The sequence below is a fragment of the Ranitomeya variabilis genome, chromosome 2 (genome assembly GCF_051348905.1).
Source record: "Ranitomeya variabilis isolate aRanVar5 chromosome 2, aRanVar5.hap1, whole genome shotgun sequence".
Classification (NCBI taxonomy): Eukaryota; Metazoa; Chordata; class Amphibia; order Anura; family Dendrobatidae; genus Ranitomeya; species Ranitomeya variabilis.
The window spans coordinates 540,960,335-540,981,344 of record NC_135233.1 but is presented as its reverse complement, the minus strand read 5'-3'; the positions used below and the strand labels follow the sequence as shown (position 1 = coordinate 540,981,344).

The 21,010-nt window shown below is 44.2% G+C and overlaps 1 protein-coding gene across 5 annotated transcripts in view; it reads right to left on the bottom strand.

Annotated features, from left to right (window-relative positions):
- The window catches only part of DUS2 (dihydrouridine synthase 2), a 569,010-nt gene that overhangs the window by 459,155 nt on the left and 88,845 nt on the right, over positions 1–21,010 (bottom strand). For 4 of the 5 annotated variants that reach the window (XM_077288143.1, XM_077288137.1, XM_077288139.1 and 1 more), the window contains 2 exons: positions 11,681–11,796; positions 4,691–4,736 (listed from right to left, as the gene is read on the bottom strand). In XM_077288143.1, coding sequence (XP_077144258.1) covers positions 4,691–4,736; positions 11,681–11,791 — 157 coding nt within the window. In that variant the 5' untranslated portion in view covers positions 11,792–11,796. The remainder of the gene's footprint in view (positions 1–4,690; positions 4,737–11,680; positions 11,797–21,010) is intronic. The other variant, XM_077288142.1, reaches the window with a different exon arrangement.

Below are 21,010 nucleotides of genomic sequence, written 5' to 3'. Positions count from 1 at the left end.
CTACCCCCTCCTATCGCTCCCTATCTAATATGAACTACCGCAATCTTTCCAACATAAAACCCGTGCCCATGACGCCCACCCCCATGCTCCCTCTCTCTGGAGCACTCTAGAATGCCCGCTCAATGTGCAATAAGCTTCATGTGATTCACAACCTTTTTCTCTCTCGCAATCTTGCCTTCCTTGGCCTCACAGAAACATGGCTAACACCCTCTGACACCGCCTTCCCTGCTGCGCTGTTACGGAGGCCTCCACTTAACCCACACCCCTCGACCCAGCAACAAACATGGTGGAGGAGTGGGTCTTCTCCTTTCCTCTAACTGCACCTTTAACCCAATCCCACCTCTACCCTCCCTTATCCTCCCCTCTTTTGAAGTCCATTCTGTCCGCATCTACTCTCCCTCCAACTTCCAAGTGGCAATCATATACCGACCTCCCAGCCCAGCCACTGCCCTTATTGACCAATTCTCCACCTGGCTTCTTCACTTTCTCTCTGCTGACATTCCCACCATCATCATGGGTGACTTCAACATCCCCATTGATACTCTTCAGTCAACAGCCTCCAAACTTCTGTCCCTTACCTCATTCTTTGGACTTACTCAGTGGTCCTCCGCAGCCACCCACACAGACGGACATACACTAGACCTGGTCTTCACCCGTCTCTGCTCTCTATCTAACTTCACCACCTCCCCTCTCCCTCTCTCCGACCACCATCTGCTCACCTTCTCATCCCTGTCCTCCTCACCGGTAATCCATGTCCAGCAAAATGTGCACCCCCGCAGAAACCTTGCACACCTAGACACCCACACACTCTCCGACTCTATCCTACCACTGGCATCCATATCCTCACTCCACAACACAGACAGTGCCACTGCTTTCTACAATGCCACTCTTGCATCAGCTATTGACACAGTTGCCCCTCTCGTCCATGGCAGAATGCGACGTATCAATAGACAACCTTGGCACAATAACACCACTAAAAAGCTCCGGCAAGTGTCCAGGGTTGCGGAGCGGCGTTGGAAGAAAACACACTTGCAAGATGACTTCACTGCATTCAAGCAGGCAACACTCGCTTTTAAATCTGCTCTCACCTTTGCTAAACAGGCCTACTTCACAACCCTCGTATCTTCCCTATCCTACAACCCCAAACAGTTATTCAAAACCTTCAACTCCCTCCTCCGCCCCCCACTGCCCCCTCCAACCTCCCTCATCTCTGCTGAGGACTTTGCCACACACTTTAAAAATAAGATCGACCAGACAAGGCAAGTCTTCATTGTTCAACCACCACAACCCCTTTGTATACCAGACCAATGCCCAAACCCCATAACCTCCCTATCCAACATCACTGAAGGGGGCTTAACTGTCTCCTCTCCAAATCGCACTTCACCACCTGTGCGCTCGACCCCATCCCATCCCACCTCCTCCCCAACCTCACCACCACATTTATCCCATCCCTAACCCACCTCTTTAACCTATCACTATCTTGTGGCACCTTCCCTTCTGCTTTCAAACATGCCACAATCACGACTATCCTTAAAAAGCCAACCCTCGATCCAACTGCTATGTCCAGCTATCGCCCAATATCGCTGCTCCCATTCGCTTCCAAACTCCTGGAGCAGCACGACCACTCTGAACTTTCCTCCCACCTCTCATCTAATCTGGTTTCCGCCCCCATCACTCAACTGAGACAGCCCTGACCAAAATCACTAACGACCTACTTACCGCCAAAACTAATGGACATTACTCTGTACTCCTCCTTCTAGACCTGTCCTCTGCTCTCGACACAGTTGACCACTGCCTCCTACTACAGATCCTCTCCTCCTTTGGCATCAAAGACCTCGCCCTATCCTGGATCTCCTCGTACCTTTCCAACCGCACATTCAGCGTCTCCCACTCCCACACTACCTCCTCATCCCACCCTCTCTCTGTTGGGAGTCACCCAAGGCTCTGTTCTAGGACCCCTACTCTTCTCAATCTATACACTTGGCTTGGGACAACTCATAAAGTCCCATGGATTCCAGTACCACCTCTATGCTGATGACACTCAGATCTACCTCTCTAGCCCAGACGTCACCGCTCTGCTGTCCAGAATCCCGGAGTGTCTATCAGCCATATCCTCCTTCTTCTCCTCTCGCTTACTCAAACTCAATGTGGACAAATCTTAACTAATTATCTTTCCTCCATCTCATAGATCTTCCTTACCTGACCTATCTATTGCAATCAATGACATCATGCTTTCCCACGTACTGGAAGTCCGCTGCCTCGGAGTAACCTTCGACTCTGCCCTGTCCTTCAAACCGCACATCCAAGCTCTTTCCACCTCCTGTCGCCTCCAGCTTCAAAATATCTCCAGAATCCATCCTTTCCTCAACCGTCAATCTACTAAAATGCTTGTGCATGCCCTCATCATCTCCCGCCTTGACTACTGCAACATCCTTTTCTGCAGCCTCCCTGCTAACACCCTTGCACCTCTCCAGTACATCCTTAACTCTGCTGCCCGACTAATTCATCTCTCTCCTCGCTACTCCTCCGCTTCCCCCCTCTGCAAATCTCTTCACTGGCTCCCATTCCCTCAGCGAATCCAGTTCAAATTACTAATACTGACCTACAAAGCCATCCATAACTTGTCTCCTCCATATATCTCTGAACTAATCTCCCGATATCTTCCCTCACGTAATCTCCGGTCCTCCCAAGACCTCCTTCTCTCCTCCATACTTATTTGCTCCTCACCCAACCGCCTCCAAGACTTCTCCCAAATATCCCCCATCCTCTGGAATTCTTTGCCCCAACACGTCCGACTATCAACCACATTCGGATCCTTCAGACAGAACCTGAAAACCCATCTCTTCAGGAAAGCCTACAGCCTGCACTGACCCCGCTGCCTCCTCATCACTACCGAAGCTACCGCCTCACCAACACCGGAGCTCCTGTAACCCTCAACCTACTGTCTCCTTCCCCATAATCCTGTAGAATGTAAGCCTGCAAGGGCAGGGTCCTCGCCCCTCTGTATCAGTCTGTCATTGTTAGTTTGTTTACTGTAAGTGATATCTGTAACTTGTATGTAACCCCTTCTCATGTACAGCACCATGGAATCAATGGTGCTATATAAATAAATAATAATAATAATAATAAAAAAATAATATATAAAATGTGCATGTAGCAAAGCTGTCTGTGTATATATAAATGTGCATGTAGCAAAGCTGTGTGTGAATATAAATGGGTATGTAAGCAGATGCTGTATGTAAATGTGCTTGCAGCAGAGCTTTGTGTGTGTATAGATGGGCATGTAGCAAAGCTGGAAGTGTGTATACGGCAGAGTATACACAGAGTAAGTATTGTTCATGCAGCAGTGTAGTGTATGTGTGTGCTATAAAGCTGTAAGTGTATGACATGACATGTGCAAGACATCGTATACAAGTATGCAGTGTCATGCATCCCCACATCTTAGGCTACTTTCACATTTCCGTCTTCCAAATCTGCACAGGATCCGTCAAGACATTGAAATGACGGATCCTGTGCAGATTGTGGAAAACGTGTGCATTGGGACCGTCTTTCTGAAGGACCCATCGAGCCTATGTGCACCTGTTGTGTGTGCGTCTTTGCAGCGGTTTTCCTCTGCGAAAATGCATACACAACACAAACCAGGTTAAAAAAAATCAAAAAAAAAATCGCAGTATTCTCACCTACCGGCGTTCCCGCGCAGCGATGCTCCCGGCAGCTAGCGTTCCTAGTAATATATTGTGAAATCTCGCGAGAAGTCGCGGTCTCGCAAGACTTCGCAATGTATTACTAGTAAGTAACGCTAGCTGCCGGGAGCATCGGTGACACCACGCGGGACGCCGGTAGGTGAGAATACTGTGATTTTTTATTTTTTTAAATTATTTTTGACATTATATCTTGTTACTATTGATACTGCATAGGCAGCATCAATAGTAAAAAGAGAAAGAGAGTGAGCGAGAGAGAATTTCCCTGACAGGAAATTCTTCCACGCATGCTCTCTTTGAAAAGGCCGGACCCGTGGCTGGATTCCTGCTTGTCACAGGCAGCGACGCATCCTGCGCCAATAGGCTTCCATTGTAGCCAGTGACGGACAGCGCAGGATGCGTCGCTGAACAATTTTCCGACATGCAGAAAAAACGTTCCTCTGAACGTTTTCTCTGCCCGACGGACCGTTTTTTAATGCAGGATCCAGTGCACGACGGATGAAACGGATGGCCATCTGTCACAATGCGTCGCTAATACAAGTCTATGGGAAAATGCAGGATCCTGCAAATTTTTTTGCAGGATCCTGCATTCTCAAAAATCTACGGATTGTGACGGGAGCTGAAAGACGGAAGTGTGAAAGAGGCCTTACAGGCAGCTCTGTACATGCTTGTGAGATTATCAGGTTAGTACAGCATTATTCAAAATTCTAATGTGACATGTGTGTGACATTATTGAGTGTTAGGTCACTGTAAAACCCTTGCCAGAATAGAAAACTGGGAAAATAAAATATGGAACATCTTTTGTATTCCAGAACTCTTTAGTGATCACAGAAGTTGAAATGCTCCAAAAGATCAGCATGTGACAGTTCTCCAAACATCAGCACACTATCAGTCCATAAAAGCATTCCGATAAATTGTGTAATGTGGCCAAACCGAATAAGTGGTTACCCTTAGTACAAACATCATCAATAAACAGAAAATCATCTTACCATTAACAACTCGCTTACACTGTAACATCTTTATATCCACTAGCTCCTAAAAGGAATCAGATTATCGTCTATTACACATTTGTGCATAATATCAGACCACATAATAATAATCTTTTTTATATAGCGCCAACATATTCCGCAGTTCAAACCATATACAGACTTTTTTTTTTTTCACATAATTTAGGCTGAGGCTACACAGCTATTTTAGCAGTGACACCTGACGTTCGACCAAAATTCGCTGAGTGTTGCTGCTACATGGCAGCGCAGCACAAATGAATGGAATCGGATTGCGACCTCAAGGATACTCCGACCACAACAAGCAAGTCACAAAAAGTCCAACCATATCAGAGTTTTTGTGACGGCTTGTCGAACTCACAGTATCCTCGGTGTTGCAACGTGACCCTAGTCACTTGTATTACACTGTAATGTACTAGTGACACCTAATGAACTTTGGTCGCATGCAGGTGCCATTCATTCAGTCGTATTAATTTTTAAATAAGCAAGAAAGCACACAAATAGATTATAAAACGGTAAAAAAAATATAAGAGTATAATATAAACATTAAAGGAAGGAGACATACAGGTGATAAACATGCAGACGTTCTGCATCCCAGCGAAGGACTTTAAGCTTGTCCAGACTATGGCTTGGAGGTCAGCAATACAACCATTTTGAGAGGACTGCTATAGTGTTAAAGAAAGTTTCCTTACGTTTAACAAAGTGTGCAGCCTTTTTATCTTCTCAATACCATAATGGAAGTAATCATTTCAAAATCCAGGGACATGGTAAGCAATTTATTTTTACTTTAACCTTTCAGAAGTAGAATATTGGATTTTGTTTTAAAAGCATAAAGAGTGGGGAAAATAAACAAACATACTAAAACAGGCAAACATCTAACAATTTATTCAACCAAAAATTCATATGCCATCAGATCTCAAATGAATAACTACTCTAAAAATCTAGTATTACGTGCTTCGTTTTAAATGGCTATGCAGTTTGAAGTTAAAAATACAAGAATTCCAGGTTATTCCCCCACTGGCTGTAACAGTAAAGAGTTGAGGCCAGTGATTAGCTGCAGTGGTCATCAGGGTAGTCAGGGACATCACTGCAGCAGAAAAATAAACAAGTCATATCGAAGTGCAAAAGAAGCAGAGTTCGATAAAGGGGAAACATCATACTTAGTTGATTTAAGTTAACTTGTTATAACAGAAATTAAATATAGATGGTAAAAGTGTCACCCAGAAATATGATGTATAATGCGACCGTCCCGGTTGTAAACTACTGGGGAATGAATGAAATGCAGGGAGCGGAGCTTCAGTGATTAGCGGTGATGTCACCGAAGCTGCGCTCCCTGCCGGCACAAACTCAAATGAACTCTTGAGCGTGGGAAAATCAGCTGGCATTCTGGGCTGGTAGCATTAGCACAGCTCCCAGTTGTAAACTGTATATACCCCAGATATGGATTACGGCATGGGACTGATTGTACGCCGGACAGGTATGGTATATATTGTTGTTTTTTTATTTTACATTTTTTACAGGAGATCAAGGGCTTCGCTTAAATTACCAGTAACAATAAAATGGTCAAACAGTGTTAAGTGTTTTATTTCATTAAAAGACTTTATTCTGCATGTGTGTGTGTTTATTTAACCCTTTCCAAACTATAGGATTAGTAATAGATAGGTGTCTTATTGACATCTGGGGGCATTCTCACACCTTCCTGTGTCTTCTGGCTCTGTCTCATCTGCAAGGGCTGCATGTGTCCTGTCAGTGCAGGAGTGACTCTCAGCTCCCATCTTCCCCTTGACTCAGAAGGAACAGGCACACTTATAATATTGCTAGTAGTAGACAAATCAAGACACAGTGGGGGACCAGGACTTGCGGTCCCAGTAGCCACATACTGTGACACTAGCCGCCCCAAATCCGTCCCAAGTTAAAACACTCGCGGGAATATTCGCCGACACTCCCACCTACCTCATTCCCCTCCCAGCGCCCCAGTCCAGATGAACCATGGTTTTGGGGATGAGAACAGGGCCTTGGGGCGCTGGGGTTACATGGCCCTGAAGTGCCCGGGTTGGTTGCAGTGGTGACACCTCCTGAGTTCTGCCCCTGGCCTGGAGAGGGAAACAGAGGGTGGCACCCCTTGCATTCTAGGGGCTGAGAAAACAGGGGCAGGATGAGTCTTACCCCCTCTCCAGGTGCTGTGGGCGACCCGCTTGGCTTCAGGGGCCCGGTTATTGGCATATTCATCTACCAGGGTGGCTGTAGCATCGGCCCCCTGTGGTTTCCGGTCACTGAGGTACTGTTGAAGATCCTCTGGGCAGTTCCACAAGAATTGCTCCATGACAAACGTCTCCTGGATCTCATGGCCGGTGGTCCAGTGTTCTGCAGCTCTCATAAGGACCAGCGTGTGGTCAGCCCACGTGTCCTTGGGGCCTTTTTGCAGGCTCCGGAACTTCATGCGGTAAGACTCCAGAGTGAGGTTGAACTGCTGGATCAGGGCCTGTTGGATGCTCTCATAGTTCTGTTCCACCCTGGCAGGTAAGTCCCCCTAAACTTCCAGAGACTTACCCCTCAAAAGGGGGTCAGGAACTTGTCCCACTGATCCGAGGCCAGATGGTGCTGTCAGCAGGTCCGCTCAAAGGCTCGCAGATAAGGAGTCCAGGTCTCCATCCTTCACCAGCAACCGTCCTTCTCCAGCAAGGGGAAGTCCTCGGCTCGGAACTTGGCTGTCTTGGGTTCCGGAGGTGATGTGGTGGGCGGTAGGAGACCCTGCCGGGCCAACTCCAGCTGATGCTCTCGCTCGGCGTTCTGACGCCTCTCGCTCCTGCTCTGCTTGCGCCGCCTCTCGATCTGCCTGGCGCTCTGCCGCTTTCAGGAGGGCTGCGTAGGCTCCCTCGTGCCCCGCCTCGAGACTCGCCAGGGCAGCTTGAAAGAGGGCCTCCAATCTGAGCTGTCCGGGGAGAAGGGCAGTAGGAGGGTGCTGTCCTGCGGCAGGCTAGTGCACTGTCGGCGAGGCACTTGGGGAGCCCGGGCAGGACCCCCCAAGTTCAACCCTTTTTCAGAAACAGTACAGTCATTCTCCGCATTACGGGCTAGCTCTGCGGCCATCATTCTTGTCCGACTTCGAGTTCTTGCAGACAGTCTTTTCAGCCCTCGGTCACGGACACAGCGACAACCCGAGCACCCACACACCTACTGTACTTTGCACTCGGACTGTCTAGTGCTGAGCTGATCTTAAGACACCAGCAGCAAAAACTAAGGCTGTTAGTCCTTAGTGTCTGGGAGTAGGGATCCCCTCCCGGCGACACTGCCAGAATTCCTCACTAAAATAATATGGTATTCTGCCACCAATTCCTCATTTAAAATAAGCCCTGCTTACATCGGGTCAGGAACCGTAACGTATAATAACCAACAGAGCGTGCGGACGTGGGGATTCGTGGATCGAGATAAAAGTGCAGCCCAAGATTAATTTTATATTTAATCGCCGAGGAGGCGCACTAGAAAATACAGCTATACATACAAGAGCAAATATATACAGTCAGGAGTGTAGTACAAGGATAGGGTATAGATAGGTTGCAATTACCGTGTTATGCAGCATATGACCACAGGGAGGCGCTGATGGATCACAGGTCCAAATCTTAGTTACAGGCTTTCCGGGCTGCGTCAGCAAACGTATCCTTCGGCCATCAGAAAAATCTCAGTCCAAAATGAGGGGCTGCCTTATATCTCCTAGCTTGCTACCTCACACATCTGCTCCCACCCCTGGATGGTGCAGCTTCTCTCCTCCCATGTCTGAGACTATGATTTTCTGACTAGAACTGTGGCTGACCCAAAACTTTGCGCCCAAGCTCTGAATGGGTTGGTTGTACCGCCACTGGATTCCGCTGGATTTTATCTGCACATAGAGACTAAATATGACTCTACAGTATGTAATTACTGTTAGCTACGCTTTATATCTCTATAATCCAGAGTGCTACAGGTGGATAAATAATATGGGCACGTGGAGAAAGGAACGCCGATTCGGTATACGGTATGTGCTCGGCTCATATTAGAGATATTGCATTCTGTTGTTATAGGTCATTTTCCAGATTCCATACCTCAGTCTGCTGTGACTTGTTGTTCCATGCGCTTAGTCACACACAGAGGTTCAGGTTGCTATAGCTGCACAAAAGTATTATGGCCTTGGGGGGAAGCCAAGGGAGGGGGCACATTTCAGGAGTGGAGAGACATTTACTTGGTCCCTCACACGGCTTAATGTCTCCTTACAATACAAAGGTGACATTAACCCCTTATTCCCCATATGCCACCACTACAGTGCAGTGGGAAGAGAGAGGCTAAGTGCCGAATTGGTGCATCTTTTTACAGATGTGCCTTTTCTGGGGTAGCTGGGGGCAGATGATTTTAGCTAGGGGGCCAATAACCATGGTCCCTTTCTAGGCTATAAATATCTGCCCTCAGTCACTGGCTTTCCCTCTCTGGCACAGAATTTTTTTTTCCGTGAAAACATTCTTTTATTAAGTACATACAGATCCCAAATTTTACACACACACACACACACACACACACTACTGACAGCGTTAGACACCTATATCTAACATCTATAAATCTAACATCTATAAATCTAACTGTTCTGAAATGGCTTACTGTATGTAAACCATCTCTCACATCCTGTGGGCTTCTGCAATGATTTTGCAAAAGCCGACAAATGAATCATCGGCTATCCTGCTATCTATGAAATATATATATATATATATATATATATATATATATATATATATATATATATACACACACACACACACACACACACACACACACACACACACACACACACACACAGTACAGACCAAAAGTTTGGACACACCTTCTCATTTAAAGATTTTTTTGTATTTTCATGACTATGAAAATTGTAAATTCACACTGAAGGCATCAAAACTATGAATTAACACATGTGGAATTATATACTTAACAAAAAAGTGTGAAACAACTGAAAATATGTCTTATATTCTAGGTTCTTCAAAGTAGCCACCTTTTGCTTTTATGATGGCTTTGCACACTTTTGGCATTCTCTTGATGAGCTTCAAGAGGTAGTCACCGGAAATGGTCTTCCAACAATCTTGAAGGAGTTCCCAGAGATGCTTAGCACTTGTTGGTCCTTATGCCTTCACTCTGCGGTCCAGCTCACCCCAAACCATCTCGATTGGGTTCAGGTCTGGTGACTGTGGAGGCCAGGTCATCTGGCGTAGCACCCCATCACTCTCCTTCTTGGTCAAATAGCCCTTACACAGCCTGGAGGTGTGTTTGGAGTCATTGTCCTGTTGAAAAATAAATGATGGTCCAACTAAACGCAAACCGGATGGAATAGCATGCCGCTGCAAGATGCTGTGGAAGTCATGCTGGTTCAGTATGCCTTCAATTTTGAATAAATCCCCAACAGTGTCACCAGCAAAGCACCCCCACACCATCACACCTCCACCTCCATGCTTCACGGTGGGAACCAGGCATGTAGAGTCCATGCGTTCACCTTTTCTGCGTCACACAAAGACACGGAGGTTGGAACCAAAGATCTCAAATTTGGACTCATCAGACCAAAGCACAGATTTCCACTGGTCTAATGTCCATTCCTTGTGTTCTTTAGCCCGAACAAGTCTCTTTTGCTAGTTGTCTGTCCTTAGCAGTGGTTTCCTAGCAGCTATTTTACCATGAAGGCCTGCTGCACAAGGTCTCCTCTTAACAGTTGTTGCAGAGATGTGTCTGCTGCTAGACCTCTGTGTGGCATTGACCTGGTCTCTAATCTGAGCTGCTGTTAACCTGCGATTTCTGAGGCTGGTGACTTGGATAAACTTATCCTCAGAAGCAGAGGTGACTCTTGGTCTTCCTTTCCTGGGGCGGTCCTCATGTGAGCCAGTTTCTTTGTAGCGCTTGATGGTTTTTGCCACTGTACTTGGGGACACTTTCAAAGTTTTCCCAATTTTTTGGACTGACTGACCTTCATTTCTTAAAGTCATGATGGCCATTCTAACAGTCTATTCAGTAGGACTATCAGCTGTGTATCCATCAGACTTCTGCACAACACAATTGATGGTCCCAACCCCATTTATAAGGCAAGAAATCCCACTTATTAAACCTGACAGGGCACACCTGTGAAGTGAAAACCATTCCCGGTGACTACCTCCTTGAAGCTCATCAAGAGAATGCCAAGAGTGTGCAAAGCAGTCATCAAAGCAAAAGGTGGCTACTTTAAAGAACCTAGAATATAAGACATATTTTCAGTTGTTTCACACTTTTTTGTTAAGTATATAATTCCACATGTCTTAATTCATAGTTTTGATGCCTTCTGTGTGAATTTACAATTTTCATAGTCATGAAAATACAGAAAAATCTTTAAATGAGAAAGTGTGTCCAAACTTTTGGTCTGAACTGTATATATATATATATATATATATATATATATATATATATATATATATATATATATTCTATATTTTCTATTCTTAACATGTCTGTGTGATTTTACTGTACACCGGACATGAATTGCCGGCTTTTCAACGGACACCGGTGCGTAAAAATCAGACAGCACTAACATGGTGCGAGTGCTGTGCGATTTTTTTCTCGCACCCATTGACTTACATTGGTAAGTCACGTCCGAGATACGCGGCAATACGCAGCATGCTGCAATTTTTTTCTCAGTCCGATTTCAGCTGAGAAAAAAAAATCACAGACGAGATGTAACTGAATGACTAACATTGGTCCGAGTGCAATCCGATTTTTTATTGGATTGCACTCGTCCGTTTCTCGCACACATGAGCCCTAACACTTACATTCCCTAATGGCAGTGGCGTCGGGGTGTTGACTTGAAGAGTCTATTGTGTAGCTCTCAAACCGATCATGAATCTGTTGAATGATCTAACCTGTTTGGTACATGAAGGGGTCCTACTCAATATTACACAGGCGATTTTAAACACTATAGTAGCTGGAAGTAGATTTGCTTACCTCGCAGTATACAATGTCCGCACCATAATCTAAAGCAAGAAGTCGCATAGGTAAAGTGCCCACTCGAACCATAGGAGCCAGGATGATTTTGTCACAAAATGAAAGAACCATTGTTCCTAAGAAAAAGAACAAAAACAGAGTATGTTCATATACGGTTTGTTTCTTGCTCTTTAATATCCATAACTATAACACACAGTTACAGGGATGCCATTTACATGTATATATAGGGGTAATCTCCAGGCATACAGCATTGTCATCATGTCAAATTAAACTCCCCATACATGAATTCTACAGGAAAAAGAGGCTTAGGCAAAATTTACAAATGTCATAAAAATCATTTTTAATAAGAAATAATTAAAAAACATTAATATTCAACAGGAAATCCTCTTCATAAAAATACTGAAAACAACATACAAGCAGGAAAAACCTCAATAAGGTAAAAATATATGGTATGGCATAACGGTTACAGTATAGTAAATAATGCACTAATGCTCCATATCTCCTACTCAAAATTAATTCACTATGTGGTAATGAGCAAAATTTACCATGGAAACCAAGTTCCTATGACCACAATAAGGGCTATACACGCAAGTGCTACTAACCTCCCAATAACATATTGGGGTGAACCAAATTGGTATATGTGGTATATATAATGAGCAAAATTTACCATGGAAACTAAGTTCCCATCACCACGATAAGGGCTATACACGCAAGTGCTAATAACCTCCCAATAACAGGGGTCGCTGTGGAACACTTCTTGTCAGGAACATGCACTCATGTAAGTTTCATCATTTTGGCAACAGCTTTAACCCCTTCACCCCCAAGGGTGGTTTGCACGTTATGGACCGGGCCAATTTTTACAATTCTGACCACTGTCCCTTTATGAGGTTATAACTCTGGAACGCTTCAACGGATCCTGGTGATTCTGACATTGTTTTCTCGTGACATATTGTACTTCATGACAGTGGTAAAATTTCTTTGATATTACCTGCGTTTATTTGTGAAAAGAATGGAAATTTGGTGAAGATTTTGAAAATTTCGCAATTTTCCAAATTAGAATTTTTATGCAATTAAATCACAGTGATATGTCACACAAAATACTTAATAAGTAACATTTCCCACATGTCTACTTTACATCAGCATCATTTTGGAACCCAAATTTTTTTTTGTTAGGGAGTTATAAGGGTTAAAAGTTGACCAGCAATTTCTCATTTTTACAACACCATTTTGAGGGGTCTATATGGTAAAAAATACCCAAGTGTGACACCATTCTAAAACCTGCACCCCTCAAGGTGCACAAAACCACATTCAAGAAGTTTATTAACCCTTCAGGTGTTTCACAGGAATTTTTGGAATGTTTAAATAAAAATGAACATTTAACTTTTTTTCACACAAAATTTAATTCAGCTCCAATTTGTTTTATTTTACCAAGGGTAACAGAAGAAAATGGACCCCAAAAGATGTTATACAATTTGTCCTAAGTACGCCGATACCCCATATGTGGGGGTAAACCACTGTTTGGGCGCATGGGAGAGCTCGGAAGGGAAGGAGCGCCGTTTGACTTTTCACTGCAAAATTGACAGGAATTGAGATGGGACGCCATGTTGCTTTTGGAGAGCCACTGATGTGCATAAACATTGAAACCCCCCACAAGTGACACCATTTTGGAAAGTAGACCCCCTAAGGAACTTATCTAGATGTGTGGTGAGCACTTTGACCCACCAAGTGCTTCACAGAAGTTTATAATGCAGGACCGTAAAAATAAAAAATCATATTTTTTCACAAAAATGATCTTTTCGCCCCCAATTTTTTATTTTCCCAAGGGTAAGAAGAAATTGGACCACAAAAGTTGTTGTGCAATTTGTCCTGAGTACGCTGATACCCCATATGTGGGGGTAAACCACTGTTTGGGCGCATGGGAGAGCTCGGAAGGGAAGGAGCGCCGTTTGACTTTTCACTGCAAAATTGACAGGAATTGAGATGGGACGCCATGTAGCGTTTGGAGAGCCACTGATGCGCCTAAACAGTGAAACCCCCCCACAAGTGACACCATTTTGGAAAGTAGACCCTCTAAGGAACTTATCTAGAGGTGTGGTGAGCACTTTGACCCACCAAGTGCTTCACAGAAGTTTAAAATGCAGAGCCGTAAAAATAAAACACAAATTTTTTCCCACAAAAATTATATTTTAGCCCCCAGTTTTGTATTTTCCCGAGGGTAACAGGAGAAATTGGACCCAAAAAGTTGTTGTCCAATTTGTCCTGAGTACGCTGATACCCCATATGTGGGTGGGAACCACCGTTTAAGCGCATGGGAGGGCTCGGAAGGGATGGAGCGCCATTTGGAATGCAGACTTAGATGGAATGGTCTGCAGGCGTCACATTGCGTTTGCAGAGCCCCTAATGTACCTAAACAGTAAAAAAAAACCACAAGTGACACCATTTTGGAAAGTAGACCCCCTAAGGAACTCATCTAGATGTGTTGTGAGAGATTTGAACCCCTAAGTGTTTCACTACAGTTTATAACGCAGAGCCGTGCAAATAAAAAATATTTTTTTTTCCACAAAAATTATTTTTTAGCCCCCAGTTTTGTATTTTTCCAAGGGTAACAGGAGAAATTAGACCCTATATATTGTTGTCCAATTTGTCCTGAGTACGCTGATACCTGATATCTGGGGGGGAACCACCGTTTGAGCGCATGGCAGAGCTCGGAAGGGAAGGAGCATCATTTGCAATGCAGACTTAGATGGATTGGTCTGCAGGCGTCACATTGCGTTTGCAGAGCCCCTAATGTTCCTAAACAGTAGAAACCCCCCACAAGTGACCCAATATTGGAAACTAGACCCCCCAAGGAACTTATCTAGTTGTGTTGTGAGAACTTTGAACCCCCAAGTGTTTCACTACAGTTTAGAACGCAGAGCCGTGAAAATAAAAAAATAAAACATTTCCCCCCAAAATTATTTTTTAGCCCCCAGTTTTGTATTTTCCCAATGGTAACAGGAGAAATTGGACCCCAAAAGTTGTTGTCCAATTTGTCTTGAGTACGCTGATACCCCATATGTGGGGGGGAACCACCGTTTGGGAGCATGGGAGGGCTCGGAAGGGAAGGAGCGCCATTTGGAATGCAGACTTACATGGAATGGTCTGCAGGCGTCACATAGCGTTTGCAGAGCCCCTAATGTACCTAAACAGTAGAAACCCCCCACAAGTGACACCATTTTGGAAAGTAGACCCCCTAAGGAACTCATCTAGATGTGTTGTGAGAGCTTTGAACCCCCTAGTGTTTCACTACAGTTTATAACGCAGAGCCATGCAAATAAAAAATATTTTTTTTTTCCACAAAAATTATTTTTTAGCCCCAGTTTTGTATTTTCCCAAGGGTAAAAGGAGAAATTGGACCCCAAAAGTTGTTCTCCAATGTGCTCCGAGTACGCTGATACCCCATATGTTGGGGTAAACCCCTGTTTGGGCGCACGGGAGAGCTTGGAAGGGAAGGAGCACTGTTTTACTTTTTCAACGCAGAATTGGCTGGAATTGAAATGGGACGCCATGTCACGTTTGGAGAGCCCCTGATGTGCCTAAACAGTGGAAACTCCCCAATTATAACTGAAACCCTAATCCACACACACCCCTAACCCTAATCCCAACGGTAACCCTAACCACACCTCTAACCCAGACACACCCCTAACCCTAATCCCAACCCTATTCCCAACCGTAAATGTAATCCAAACCCTAACCCTAACTTTAGCCCCAACCCTAACCCTAACTTTAGCCCCAACCCTAAATGTAGCCCTAACCCTAGCCCTAACCCTAGCCCTAACCCTAGCCCTAACCCTAACCCTAATGGGAAAATGGAAATAAATACATTTTTTAATTTTTTTTAATTTTTCCCTAACTAAGGCTACGTTCACATTAGTGTTCTGCGCCGCAGCGTCGACGCATGCGTCATGCGCCCCTATATTTAACATGGAGGCGCATGGACATGCGTTGCACTTGCGTTTTGCGACGCATGCGTCACTGCGGCGCACGCGTCATGGCGCAGAGGACGCAGCAAGTTGCATTTTTTGTGCGTACAAAATCAAGCAAAAAAAGGAGGTGCTCCTGCGTTGTGTGTTGTGTCGCCGACGCTGCGGCACACAACGCAAATGTGAACGTAGCCTAAGCGGGTGATGAAGGGGGGTTTGATTTACTTTTATAGCGGGTTATTTAGCGGATTTTTATGATTGGCAGCCGTCACACACTGAAAGACGCTTTTTATTGCAAAACATATTTTTTGCGTTACCACATTTTGAGAGCTATAATTTTTCCATATTTGAATCCACAGAGTCATGTGAGGTCTTGTTTTTTGCGGGACGAGTTGACGTTTTTATTGGTAACATGTTCGGGCACGGGAGATTTTTTGATCGCTTTTTATTCCGATTTTTGTGAGGCAGAATTACCAAAAACCAGCTATTCATTAATTTCTTTTGGGGGAGGCGTTTATACCGTTCCGCGTTTGGTGAAATTGATAAAGCAGTTTTATTCTTCGGGTCAGTACGATTACAGCGATATCTCATTTACATCACTTTTTTATGTTTTGGCGCTTTTATACGATAGAAGCTATTTTATAGAAAAAATAATTATTTTGGCATCGCTTTATTCTGAGGACTATAACTTTTTTATTTTTTCGCTGATGATGGTGAATGGCACCTCGTTTTTTGCGGGACAAGATGACGTTTTCAGCGGTACCATGGTTATTTTATCTGTCTTTTTGATCGCGTGTTATTCCACTTTTTGATTGGCGGTATGAGAATAAAGCGTTGTTTTTTGCCTCGTTTTTTTTTTTTTTTACGGTGTTCACTGAAGGGGTTAACGAGTTATGTAGTTTTATAGGTGGGGTCGTTACGGACGCGGCGATACTAAATATGTGTACTTTTATTGTTTGATTTTTTTTTTATTTAGATAGAGAAATGTATTTATGGGAATAATTTTATTTATTTATTTATTTATTTAGGAATTTTTTTTTTATTTTTTTTTTTACACATGTGGACATTTTTTTTTTACTTTTTTACTTTGTCCCGGGGGGGACATCACAGATCATCGATCTGGCAGTGTGCACAGCACTCTGCCAGATCTGCGATCTGCTGTGCAGGGCTGCAGGCTTACCAAGTGTCTGCTCTGAGCAGGCACTCGGTAAGCCACCTCCTTCCCTGCAGGACCCGGATGCCGCGGCCATCTTGGATCCGGGACCTGCAGCGAGGAAGGAGGTAGGAGACCCTCGGAGCAACGCGATCACATCGCGTTGCTCCGGGGGTCTCAGGGAAGCACGCAGGGAGCCCCCTCCCTGCGCAATGCTTCCCTATACCGCCGGTACACCGCGATCATGTTTGATCGCGGTGTGCCGGGGGTTAATGTGCCGGGGGCGGTCCGTGACCACTCCTGGCACATAGTGCCGGATGTCAGCTGCGATAGTCAGCTGACACCCGGCCGCGATCGGCCGCGCTCCCCCCGTGAGCGCGGCCGATCGTGCTGGACGTACTATTCCGTCCTTGGGAAGTAGGGCCCACCCCACATGGACGGAATAGTACGTCCAATGACAGAAAGGGGTTAAGCACGGTTCACTTTTATAGCACGGTACACTTTAGTTCAGCCCAATATGTTATTGGGAGGTTAGTAGCACTTGCGTGTATAGCCCTTATTGTGGTCATAGGAACTTGGTTTCCATGGTAAATTTTGCTCATTATATATACCACATTAGTGAATCAATTTTGAGTAGGAGATATGGAGCATTAGTGCATTATTTACTATACTGTGACCATAATGCCATACCATATATTTTTACCTTATTGAGGTTTTTCCTGCTTGAATGTTGTTTCCAGTATTTTTATGAAGAGGATTTCCTGTTGAATATTGTTTTTTAATTATTTCTTATTAAAAATATATTTTTATGACATTTGTAAATTTTGCCTAAGCCTCTTTTTCCTGTAGAATTCATGTATGGGCAGTTTGGTTTGACATGACTATTGTGAGGTGTGCACAACACTGTCTATGGACATATGATAAAACTATAGCATTGTCATCATGTCTGGCAGTGTAACTGGTACAGCAGCTACAGTGAGGAAATGGAGTGGTATTCTCCGCGCAGTAGTCACTGCCTGCACCTTACTGGGAGCAGACAACCAATGAACTAGCAATAAGGACATAGATGCCCAGAACTACTTGTCGCAGAGCGCGAGAGAGGGCTGTGCCGATGCCACAGAGAAGACACTATTTCCACAGAAAATGTTAAAAAATATGCAGCATTAGCACAGCATTGCGGAATCCCATTGAATTCAACGGGTTGTGTTGTGTATGCATTTTTGCGGCGAAAACAATCTGCAACGTGTGCACATAGCCTAAAAGGACTTGCCCAACAAAGTATATTGTAATTAATAGGCCTTGGAATAAAAAGTAATTCCACAATTGGTGTTTAACCCCTTCATGACCCAGCCTATTTTGGCCTTAATGACCTTGCCGTTTTTTGCAATTCTGACCAGTGTCCCTTTATGAGGTAATAACTCAGGAACGCTTCAACGGATCCTAGCGATTCTGAGATTGTTTTTTCGTGACATATTGGGCTTCATGTTAGTGGTAAATTTAGGTCGATAATTTCTGAGTTTATTTGTGAAAAAAACGGAAATTTGGTGAATATTTTGAACATTTTGCAATTTTCACATTTTGAATTTTTATTCTGTTAAACCAGAGAGTTATGTGACACAAAATAGTTAATAAATAACATTTCCCACATGTCTACTTTACATCAGCACAATTTTGGAAACAAATTTTTTTTTTGCTAGGAAGTTATAAGGGTTAAAATTTGACCAGTGATTTTTCATTTTTACAACAAAATTTACAAAACCATTTTTTTTAGGGACCACCTCACATTTGAAGTCATTTTGAGGGTTCTATATGGCTGAAAATACCCAAAAGTGACACCACTCTAAAAACTGCACCCCTCAAGGTGCTCAAAACCACATTCAAGAAGTTTATTAACCCTTCAGTTGTTTCACAGCAGCAGAAGCAACATGGAAGGAAAAAATTAACATTTAACTTTTTAGTCACAAAAATGATCTTTTCGCAACAATTTTTTTATTTTCCCAAGGGTAAAAGGAGAAACTGGACCACGAACGTTGTTGTCCAATTTGTCCTGAGTACGCTGATACCTCATATATGGGGGTAAACCACTGTTTGGGCGCACGGCAGGGCTCGGAAGGGAAGGAGCGCCATTTGACTTTATGAATGAAAAATTGGCTCCAATCTTTAGCGGACACCATGTCGCGTTTGAGGAGCCTCCGTGTGCATAAACATTGGAGCTCCCCCACAAGTGACCCCATTTTGGAAACTAGACCCCCCAAGGAACTTATCTAGAAGCATAGTGAGCACTTTAAACCCTCAGGTGCTTCACAAATTGATCCGTAAAAATGAAAAAGTACTTTTTTTTCACACAAAATTTCTTTTAGCCTCAATTTTTTCATTTTCACATGGGCAACAGGATAAAATGGATCCTAAAATTTGTTGGGCAATTTCTCCTGAGTACGCCGATACCTCATATGTAAGGGTAAACCACTGTTTGGGTGCACAGCAATGCTCGGAAGGGAAGGCGCGCCATTTGACATTTTGAATGGAAAATTAGCTCCAATCGTTAGCGGACACCATGTCGCGTTTGGAGAGCCTGTGTGCCTAAACATTGGAGCTCCCCTACAAGTGACCCCATTTTGGAAACTAGACCCCGCAAGGAACTTATCTAGATGCATAGTGAGCACTTAAAACCCCCAGGTGCTTCACAGAAGTTTATAACGCAGAGCCGTGAAAATAAAAAATAATTTTTCTTTCCTCCAAAATGATTTTTAGCCCACAATTTTTTATTTTCCCAAGGGTAACAGGAGAAATTGGACCCCAAAAGTTGTTGTCCAGTTTCTCCTGAGTACGCTGATACCCCATATGTGGGGGTAAACCACTGTTTGGGCACATGCTGGGGCTCGAAAGGGAAGTAGTGACGATTTGTAATGCAGACTTTGATGGAATGGTCTGCGGGCATCATGTTACGTTTGCAGAGCCCCTGATGTGCCTAAACAGTAGAAACCCCCCACAAGTGACCCCATTTTGGAAACTAGACCCCCCAAGGAACTTATCTAGATATGTGGTGAGCACGTTCAACCCCCAAGTGCTTCACAGAAGTTTACAACGCAGAGCCGTGAAAATAAAAAATCATTTTTCTGTCCTCAAAAAAGATGTTTTAGCAAGCAATTTTTTATTTTCACAAGGGTAGCAGGAGAAATTGGACCCCAATATTTGTTGCCCAGTTTGTTGTGAGTACGCTGGTACCCCATATGTGGGGGTAAACCACTGTTTGGCCGCACGTCATGGCTTGGAAGGGAAGTAGTGACATTTGAAATGCAGACTTTGATGGAATGGTCTGCGGGCGTCACGTTGCATTTGCAGAGCCCCTGATGTGCCTAAACAGTAGAAACACCCCACAAGTGACCCCATTTTGGAAACTAGACCCCCCAAGGAACTTATCTAGATGTGTGGTGAGCACTTTCAACCCCCAAGTGCTTCACATAAGTTTATAACGCAGAGCCGTGAAAATAAAAAATAATTGTTCTTTCCTCAAAAATTATGTTTTAGCAAGTAATTTTTTATTTTCGCAAGGGTAACAGGAGAAATTGGACCCCAATAGTTGTTGCCCAGTTTGTCCTGAGTACACTGGTACCCCATATGTGGGGGTAAACCACTGTTTGGGCGCACGTCGGGGCTTGGAAGGGAGGGAGCACCATTTGACTTTTTGAACGCAAGATTGGCTGGAATCAATGGTGGCGCCATGTTGCGTTTGGAGACCCCTGATGTGCCTAAACAGTGGAAACCCCTCAATTCTAACTTCAACACTAACCCCAACACACCCCTAACCCTAATCCCAACTGTAGCCATAACCCTAATCACAACCCTAACCCCAACACACCTCTAACCACAACGCTAACCCCAACACACCCGTAACCCTATTCCCAACCCTAACCGTAATCCTAACCCTAATCCCAACCCGAACCCTAATCCCAACCCTAACCACAACTGTAACCCCAACACACCCCTAACCCTATCCTTAACCCTAACCACAAGCCTAATCTTAACCCTATTTCCAACCCTAGCCCTAATTCCAACCCTAACTCTAATTCCAACCCTAACCCTAAGGCTATGTGCCCACTTTGCGGATTCGTGTGAGATTTTTCCGCACCATTTTTGAAAAATCCGCAGGTAAAAGGCACTGCGTTTTACCTGTGGATTTACAGCGGATTTCCAGTGTTTTTTTGTGCGGATTTC